The sequence below is a fragment of the Tupaia chinensis genome, unplaced genomic scaffold, assembly GCF_000334495.1.
Source record: "Tupaia chinensis unplaced genomic scaffold, TupChi_1.0 Scaffold000355_1, whole genome shotgun sequence".
Classification (NCBI taxonomy): Eukaryota; Metazoa; Chordata; class Mammalia; order Scandentia; family Tupaiidae; genus Tupaia; species Tupaia belangeri.
The window spans coordinates 13,395,393-13,405,270 of record NW_006159850.1 but is presented as its reverse complement, the minus strand read 5'-3'; the positions used below and the strand labels follow the sequence as shown (position 1 = coordinate 13,405,270).

The 9,878-nt window shown below is 51.2% G+C and overlaps 1 protein-coding gene across 1 annotated transcript in view; it reads right to left on the bottom strand.

Annotated features, from left to right (window-relative positions):
* Positions 1 to 988: 988 nt before the first annotated feature.
* FA2H (fatty acid 2-hydroxylase) overlaps positions 989 to 9,878 on the bottom strand; it is a 69,442-nt gene continuing 60,552 nt past the window's right edge. The window contains exons 6-8 of the mRNA XM_006152740.1: positions 6,314 to 6,486; positions 4,928 to 5,180; positions 989 to 2,366 (exon numbers count right to left, since the gene is read on the bottom strand). Coding sequence (XP_006152802.1) covers positions 2,287 to 2,366; positions 4,928 to 5,180; positions 6,314 to 6,486 — 506 coding nt within the window. The 3' untranslated portion in view covers positions 989 to 2,286. The remainder of the gene's footprint in view (positions 2,367 to 4,927; positions 5,181 to 6,313; positions 6,487 to 9,878) is intronic.

Genomic DNA, 9,878 nt, shown 5'->3' with positions numbered 1-9,878 from the left:
GAGGATGTGTGCTAGAGACAGAAAGACAGAGAAAAACTTATATTTAAATAATTATTTAATTTTATTTATTATCATTTTTTTGGAGAGATTTTTGCTATAGAGTATGTGCCAGAGAGACAGAAAGTGAAAATCACTCCCCGGTGGGGAGGGGGTTATGGTCATGCTGCAATCCCTTCTCCTTTTTCCTCTCAGGATTTTGGGCACGCATGTACACATGCCTGGTGCGAGTTTCAAACCATCGGGTCCGGGACTTAAACCGTGGTTGACTATGGGGGAATCCAGCGACGTAACCACTATGCCATCTGCTGGTCCCTCATTTATTATTATGTTTTAATTTGGTGTAGATGCTCACCAGAGAGAGACAGAGAGAGAGAGAGATAGAGAAAGTGAGAAAGCAAGCCACCAGGGCTGGGACTTGAACCGTGGTTGGCCATGTGGGAGTCCAGCGCCTTAACCACCATGCCACCTGCTAGTCCTGAGAGACACACTCTTGACAGAGTCTCATCACAGCTCAGTCTCCTCTGTGTAGCCCTCCAGCTCCTCAGGACCTTGGGCACCCATTCATGCCCAGAGCATTCTCAAGCTGATCCAGGGATCTGACCCCATAGGTTAGCCATGTGACTTGCAGCCCCGCAGCTGGGTTTGCAACTGACTGCACCTGCGGCACCATACTGAGCTGCCCAGCAATTCTACACAACCAGATCTATACCTCTCCTCCCTCGGTAGCAGGTGGTGTGGTGGTTATGGACACTGGACTCCCACATGACCGACCACGGTTCAAGTCCAGGACCTGGCGGTTTCCTTTCCCACTTTCCCTCTCTCCCGCGTTCTCATTCTTGTTCTGTCCCTCTCTGGTCAAATTAAAAAACAAAGTTAAATAAAATAATTATTAAAAAAAAAAATCCTTCCCTCCCCACCACTGTCCCTTCCCCATTACAATGGGGTCCAACGAGTCACCCTCAACAAGCAGAGATGGCTCTTTGTTGGTTTCTTTTCCATGTTTTATTTTTCAAAATATACAATTTATTTACATCTTTATTTCACAACTGTAGTTTTGTATATTTATTCCAAAATCTTTAAATAGCTCTGCAGTAAACAGTACAAATCACAAGATCGGTCGAACCGCTTCTCTTCAGCCTTTGCTAAACTCATTGAGTTTTTAAAAAGTTTCAAGTAGTAATGGTTTGTGGGTGAGAAGGGAACAAAAACCGGATGAGACTGTTTTTTTTACATAAGCGCCACACATACGATTAGAAAGGGCCGTCTGGCCCACTGCTTGGTCTGGGGCCAGACTGAGGGCATTTACATTGTTTATAAATAAGACCCTCTTCAGAGCAGTGAGGGTTTTGGTTACAAGGAAGAGGGGTGGGAACCTCATCTGTTGGCTCTGGGGTAGGGGAAGGGGCGGGAAGCGGCAGGGAGAGAGATAAGGCACCATGTGAAGGCTCCTCTGGCTTCAGGAGGCACTGGATGGCAGGATCCTGGTGGGGGCCAAGAACCCCCAAGGATGGGGTGGGGCTCCCACCAATGGAGAGGTCTGTCAAGCCTCCCTTGGGGAGCAGCCTTGTGATTCAGAGGCCGGGGCGATGGCCGGAGCAGCTGGTGATCCCTAAAGAAAGGCCCAGGCTCCTTCCAGTCTGGAGGCCACGGTCGGCCACCCTTGCCCATGGGCACAGGCTGGTGAGGGCTAGCCACCAGAGCGCTGGATGTGCCCAGCCTTGGGGAGCTGGCCATGCTGCTGGCCTCTGCGGTTGGCAGGGGGCGGCCCTGGGATTGGGGTGGCCTATGAGAGGCATCACGCTGTCTCTCCATGGCGCAGCCCTTTGCCCACCTCAGAGCCCCTCCGCCTTCTCTGGAAGGGCAGGAGGAGGCAGACTCACCCCTTGCTGGCTCCACTGAGTGGGGCAGGTCCTAGGGAGCCCCAGGTCTGAGGCACAGGTGGGCACGGGCTAGGCCCAGGGGTCAGTTTCCTTCATTCCCCTTGGGGCTGCTCCTGCTGGCCGGATCTCATGCAGTCCTACAGCCGAAGTTCTGGGCAGGAAGGGTCCAGAAACGATCCAGCCCCTGAGGGCCATCTGGCCCAAGAGGGTGTGACCAGCAGAGCCGTCCTGCTGCAGGGTGCCCTTGGCAGCACGCTAAGCCCTGGGGGAGGGCGTAGATGGAGCCCATCCTGCTTGGCCACATCAACCTTCTTAGCAGGGTCCAGCTGGGGTGGGGGTAGGGGTGAAAATGGGGCGGGACAGGGGCCAGGGCCAGGCTGCGGGCAGGGCAAGGGGTCAGGAGTTGTCACTGCGTCTTCGGGTGAGGTTCCTCTGGGATGAGGGTATGGAAAAAGTAATCCCAGAATTTAGAGCTGATGCCAAATCCTGGAGAGGGAGACAGATGGGGAGAGATGAGGTGCTGTCAAGGCAGGGATGGACGTGAACGTGAGTGTGCGTGGGCGTGAAGCCAGCTCGTGCCAAAGGTTTCAGCATCTCGTGGCCCTTCTGGCAGAAGCCAAGGGCCGGGCTGGGGTCCCTAGGATGCTGGAGTAAACCCAAACTCTGTATCTGGCCTGAGAGCCCGGTACCCTGGGATACCTCGCCCCTGCGTCTTCCTCTGTCTCTCACCTCCAGCATCTCTGCCTCAGAGCCTTGTCCAGCTGCCCCTGGGACGCCCCTCCAGACACATGGACCTCAGCTCTATGACATCTCTGCAGTGACACCTTCCTGGGTCATTTTTTCTAGAGCTTTGCAGTTCAGCACAGTAGCCTCTAGCTGCTCGTGACTATTGAGTGTGGGGAAATTTCTCATTTCATTTCATTCTGATTGATTCAGATTTCCATGTAAAAATTGGTACTCGATTTAGTTATACATATATATACACATATACATATATATACACACACACATACATATATTATTTGTTTGTTTGTTTGTTTGTTTTGGTTAGAAGTGCTTGCCAGAGACAGAAATAGAAGGAGAGAGAGAGCGCACCCCCACGGGGGCACACTGCAATCTCTTTTCCTCCACTTCTCGACCCGCACACACACTTGGCATGTTTCTCAGGCCGCCGGAGATGGGACTCGAATCATGGCTGGCCGTGTAAGATGTGGCTCCTTTCAGCACTAGCATATAGGGCCAGCCTGTCACTGGCAAACTTTTAAAATTGTTTGGAGCAACTCATGAATGTGAATCTATTTTTTTTGACTGTGTATTTTTTTTTTTTTTTGAGAGGTTTTCGCTATAGGGCGTGTGCGCTCACCAGACAGAGAGAGACAGAGAGACAGAAAGCGAGAAATCACCCCCCAGGGGGGATGGTCATGCCACAATCCCTTCTTCATTCTCCTCTTGGGATCTTGGGCACACATGCACACGCACCCGGCATGAGTTTTAAGCCACCTGGTCCGGGACGCGAACCATGGTCGACTACGTGGGAGTCCAGCGACATAGCCATTACGCTAACTGCTGGTCCCTTGACTGCGTATTTTATAAAAATCTAGATATAAGGTAGTTTCAATGAAAGTATCCAAATTGAGATGTCAAAATATACCTTGAATTTCAGAAATTTAATATAGGAAAGAATGTTAGATAGCTTATGTATGATTTTTTAATGCTGATTAACTGGTGAAAGGATAATATTTTGGTTATATTGGGTTGAATGTATATGTATGTATATATATATATTATATAATATATATACACACATAAACACACACACACATATATATATATTTTTTCTTTTTAGAGAGAGATTTTTTTGCTATAGGGTATATGTGCTCCCTAAAGAGATAGAGAGAGGCAGAGAGACAGAAAGCAAGGAATCACCTCCCAGGGAGGATGGCTATGCCTCAATCCTTTCTCCTCCATTTTCTTCTTGGGATTTTGGGCACACATGCATACACATCTGGTGTGAGTTTTAAGCCGCCAGGTCTGGGACACAAACTGGGTTGACTATGTGGGAGTCCAGCGTAACCATTACACCATCTGCTGGTCCTGAGTAGACATATTATTAAAAGTCCTTTTGGGGCCAGCAGGTGGTGTGGTAGCTGGACTCCCACATGGCCAACCGCAGTTTGAGCCCTGAATTCTGTGGCTTGAGAATCATGCTGGGCACATGTGCGTGCATGCCTAAAATCCCTAGAGAAGAACAGAGGAGAAGGGATTGTGGTGTGGCTATCCACCCTGGGGAGTGATTTCTCAGTTTTCTTCTGTCTCTTTCTAAGAGTGCATGTGTCAGATGGAAAAAAATAAGAAAGTATTTTCATGTGCCTATTTTGCCTTTTGTTCCTTTGCTGGAGGTTGCATAAAATCACAGAGAGGGTGACAGAGACAAAGTGCCTTCGAAGTGCATTGTCAGGCTGCAGCCTCGTCTCCGTTTCTCCATACTGTCAGGATCTAGGGTATGCATGCACACAAGTTCAGCATTCTTCAAGCTGCCAGGGCCAGGATTCAAACTGCGTGGTTGGTCACATGGGATCTGTCTCCCTTAACCACAAGCCCCCAGGGCCAGCTCTGTTTTTGCTTTCTACGTGGCCAAAGTTCATGGAAAAATGAAATTACAGTATTATTTTGGTGCAGAAAAAATCTGAAATCCCTGGGCAGTTTTTTTTTTAATCATATGCATTTTCCATGAACTTTTGAAGACTCCCCTCACAGGCGGCCCACGCGGTGTGATATTTTTCTGGATGGTACTAGAGCCCTCCCCCACCTGTGTGGTTCCTGGGATAACCAGCCTGCTTACTTTTCTCCAGGCACTCAGCACTGTCTAGGAGTCCCTTCGCTATTGATGGAGTTCCTTGTCTGTCTGCGCAGCTGCCTGCCACAGCGAGTGGGTGGAAAGACCCCTCTGGGAAGGCCCAGTACTCGGGACAGTGCCTGGCCCTGGGCGGGGACTCGGTGGGAGATGTCCAACCAACGGCGAGGCCGGGAGGTGCCGGCGCGCTCACCTGACTTCTGGTGTGTGAAGTGGTGCTTCACGTGGTGCGCCTTCATGTTGTACAGGTAGGAGCCCTTGTGCGGCGAGCCGAAGTGCAGGTAGTAATGCGTCATGTCGTAGAGGATGTAGCCCAGGAGGCCCCCCGCAAACAACGAGCCCCCCACCGCCTCGGGCAGGATGAGCCGCAACAACACGTAGAAGGTGGCGATCACCAGAGAAGCTGGCACCGGGGGGAAGACCAGGCGGGAGTCATCGAAGGGTGCCTGTGGACAAAGAGTGTCAGGACACAGCTCCGGGGACTGTTGCTGTCACAACGTGCCTAGCCGGAGACGTTCCCTGTGGAAGATGGGGGCAGAGCAGCCCAGACATCCTGGTGAGGGCGCAGTGCCTGGCATGGGCAGGTGTGGCACTTGTGGTGACTTTGGGGTGGGCAGGTTCCCAGGCCTGGAAGACTTTACGGGATTGTCTTGCTCCCCATTTCCAAGCCAGGAGAGGACTGGCGAGTGGCCCAGGAATCTGGGATGGGCGTGATGTGAGACAAGGGGAAATCTAAGTTCAGTATCACCAGCGTGAGGACCTTGTTTTTACTTTGCAGCTTGTTTTGTTCTCATCTGAGCATGGGTCCTGAAGGCATTATGTCTGCCGCATTTTCTCTGATTTACACCGCATTTTCTTTGATTTAGGCTGGGCAGAGGACAGAGTGCGGGGGAACAGATGGAAATGTAAGGGCAGTCCAGAGCCTGGGTGCTCATTGGGTTCACCCTGGACAGGCCAAGAACAGCAGAGGGCAGGCACAGAGAGGCCACTGGGGGGACGTAGCATCCTTTGGGTAGACCTGCCTTCCCGCCCAGTTCTGGGATTGCCCTGCAGTCCTCGAAGAATCCAGGGTGGTGAGTGGTTGAGAGCACAGGCTCTGGAATCCTCAGAACACCCTGGGTGTGCTGGGTGTGACCTTGGGTGAGTTCCTTAGTTCCTTAATTTCCCCAAATCTCAGTTTCCTGCTCTGCGGAATGGGGAGAACCGTAGCACCATCCTCAGAGGGATGCTCTGGGAGGGTAAGGAGTTTTGTCTGTTTTGTTCTGCAAAGTCCAGAACAGTCCTTCGCACACAGTAGGTACTCAATGAACATTTGCTGAATGAATCAATGAATAAGTTGTGAAGAAGAAAAACAGTGCGAAGGGAGATGCAGAGAGCCCGGTATGAACGATGATGGCATGCACACGCGTGCTGGCTCTGTCCTGCCTGGCTCAGATGACGATACCTGACCCAACCACCCCTCTGAATAGAAGCAAATACGCTTGGGGCCCGCCACTCCCACGACCAGACGTGCAGGAGGATCTGGAGTTCCTGGGAGCTATTTCCGGCTGCACAGCCCCGGGATGGGCCACCCGCTCACCTTATGGTGTTGGCCGTGCATGATGAAGTGGAGCGTGATGAGGTAATAGCTGTCGCTGGGGGGCTTCATGTGGAACAGGAAGCGGTGGATGAGGTACTCGACCAGGCTCCAGAGCAACAGTCCCAGCATGAAGAGGCCAGGAAAGACAGATTCCGGCACCACCACCGAGTACTCTGCAGGGAGAGGGACAGCGGTGAGGCCAGGCTCCATGGCGCCAGTGCAGATTGCCTGGTGGCTCCAGATGGTTCCAGACATCCCTCCTCACTACCCTGTCAGTTCAGGAGATGCTACCCTCTGTCCAGCAGCTATAGGTGGGACCAGGCCACGCTGCTGGGGCCCTTGAGTCAAAATGGGATGAGGCTCCTTTACAAGAGTGGTAGGGCCCCCGGCCAGAGATCTTGTATTTTCTCAGAGGGACGGCAGGAGGAGCAGCGATGGCTGGAGCTGGACCTGTGCCTGGACCCTGCCTCAGTGGCAAGGAGGAGAAGAGGACAATCCCATTTAGAGCCAGGGAGTTGTGTGGAAGATGCCAACCACCATGGACTGTGGAGAGGGAAGGATAGGAAAAATCTAGAACAAATCTCAACAGACAGGATCTAAATCACAGCACCCGGGAAGCTTTGGAAGCTAGAGATGGGAGAGCTGCAACTGTCTTCAAGCAAGGGCCCCAGGAGCATCCCGCATGGCCTCAGCTTGCCAAGTAGCAGCATGGGCCAGCATGCACCGTTGTGGCTGGGCCTCTTCACTCCCTTACAAGGCTGAGTGATAGTCCACGTATGGCTACACCACATTTTATTTATCCATGCGCTAGCTATGATCAGCTTGGGTATTTCTAGTATTTTTTTGAATTGCTAAAGGGTGTGTGTACTTGCCAGAGAGAGCGAGAGAAAGAGGGAGAGATTACCCCTCAACAAGGTATGGTCATCCATCCATCCTTTTTCTTCTGTCTTGTCAGGATTTTGAGCATGCATGCACACATTAACATGTTTTTTTAAAAGAATTATTTAACTTTATTTATTCATTCATTTATTTTAATTTGATCAGAGAGAAACAGAGAGAGAGAGAGAGAAAGCCACCAGGTTTGCCCCGTGAACCGTGGTCCGTCATGCGGGAGTGTCCGGTGCCTTAACCACCACGCCACCTGCTGCTCCCATACCTTAACGTGTTTTACAAGCGGCTGGAACCAGGATCCAAACCACGGCTGGCCATGTGGGATCCAGCTCCCTATGCACACTGCTTAACCGCTGCACTCTAGGGATGGCCTGCACCTGGATGCGTTGTTAACCTGAGATGTATGACTATCGCAGGGGCCTAAGTTGTGCTGAAATGATAGAATCAATTATACCTCAGCGTGCATTTTTCTGGGAGAAAGTCCACAGCCTCTTAGACTCTCAAATGATTTGGGATCAGCAGGTTGAACACGCAGCTCCTCTCCTGCCTGCAGGAACACCCCACTTTTCTCCTCTCCTATGGATGACTCTTCACAGTTTCTGTTGTGGAAACTGCCTCTGTCCCCAGGATTGAAGCTTTGGCCCCATGCTCTCTGCTCATCCCTGACATCAACCACACCCCCAGGCTGCTGACTTGCAGATGTACACCTCCAACCCAGCCTGGAGGGTCCTGAGACTGGGCATCTCCACGTGGTTGCCCACAGGTCCCCAGGATTAACAGCTCCCCAGTCACTGAGGGGTACAGAGGGGTCAGATTCAAGTTATTCCTCTCCCCCATATCCAACCAGACTGCCCCATCAGCCTCACCTTCTTAATATCCCTCAGCAAAGAAAAAGAAGCCAGACACAAAAGGTCACATAATGTATGATTCCATTAGTATGAAGTGTCCAGAAGAGGTCCATTCATGGAGACCTAAAGCAGATTGGCGGTTGCCAGGGGCTGGGGGATGCTGGGAAATGGGAAGCAACTGTGCAGTAGGTACGGATTCCCTTTGGGACGACAATGCGTTGGAACCAGACAGAGGCGGCGGCTGTACTTTGTGTGTGTACTAAATGTTGCCAAATTGTCCACTTTGAAAGGGTTAATTTGGGGCTGGCCCCATAGCCTAGTGATTGGGGAGCTAGATCCCACAAGGCCAACCCTGCTTTGAGTCCTGGCCCTGGTGGCTTGAGGAACATGCCAGGCATATGTGTGCATACATGCCCCAAATCCTGACAGGATGGAGAGATGACGGGACTACGCCCCATTGGGGGTTACTTTTTCTCTCTCAAGTGCATGTTCCCCCTCATTGAAGGAAAAAAAAAAGGTTAATTTTACGTTTTGTGAATCTCATCTCAAGTAGAGAAAATATATGAGGGGGTCCTCAAGAAATTAATAGAAAATGCATATTATGAAATAAACATGGGCTGGCCCAGTAGTGCAGTGGTTGAGTGCTCTGCTCAGAGCACCAGGTCCCAGGTGGCTGACCGTGGTTCAAGTCCCAGCCCAGTGGCTTATGAAAATGGCATGCATGCCCCAAATCCTAATGAGAGGAAATGGAGGAAAAAGGACTGTGGTGTGACCATTCCCCACTGGAGGGCGCTTTCTCTTTCTGGTGAGTGCATGTACCTTCTAGCATTAAAAAAATATTTTTTTTGCACCAAAATAAACTCATACTTTAATTCTATTTTCTACAAACTGTTTGAAGCCCCCTGATCTTCTGTCTTTCTGTCTATCTATCTGGGGTCAGTTTGCTGTCTTTTTTTTTTGAGAGGTTTTTGGTATGGGGCGCGTGTGCTCGCCAGAAAGACAGAGAGACAGAAAGCAAGAAATCACCCCCTTGGGGGGGGGGATGGCCATGCTGCAATCCCTTCTCTTGGAATCTTGGGCACATATGCACATGCGTTCAGCGTGAGTTTAAGCCACTGGGTCTGGGACTTGAACCATAGTCAACTACATGGGAGTCCAGCAACAAAGCCATTATGCCAACTGCTGGTTCCCAGTTTACCACTCTTAATCTCCTTACCTTATCCCCTCTTGCCACCATGACAACACCAGCCTCTCACCCCAATGCCCTGCTTCCACACACTATTGAGGCACCTCCATGGTGCCTCATGGAGGCATCTCCCAGCAAAGTCCAAACCACACAGCCTGGCACTTTGGGTTTCTCACGGCTTGACTCTGCCAGCCACATCCTCGCCTCCTCTCCCTGTTGCCTGTACTGGGGCCAAACCAAACCACGTGTGGCTGTTTAGTGGGGCCACGTTCTCCCCCGGCTCCACACTTCGGCTCATGTTTCCTTCACTGGATTGCCACACCTCCCAAGCCCCACCTCCTCACCCTTGGACAGCTGGCCACAGAGGAAGCCAGGCTAGTGCCCTTCACCTCTCCCAGGGTGGCCTCTGGCTCCCGCACCACCCGCCCTATCACCCTTTATCACACGCTATCTTGCCTGTGCTTTGCTCGCTCGTCCCCTACTGTGTATGAGCATTTTATGTGCAAGATCTGGTCTTTCATTTTTTATTTTCTTTATCTTTTTACATACATAACATAGCAGGTGTTGAGGCTGCCTGAGAGAACAAGAATGGGGTAAAAGAAAGCTCCGAAGGGCCGTCTGGGGATGCGATGTGACGCTT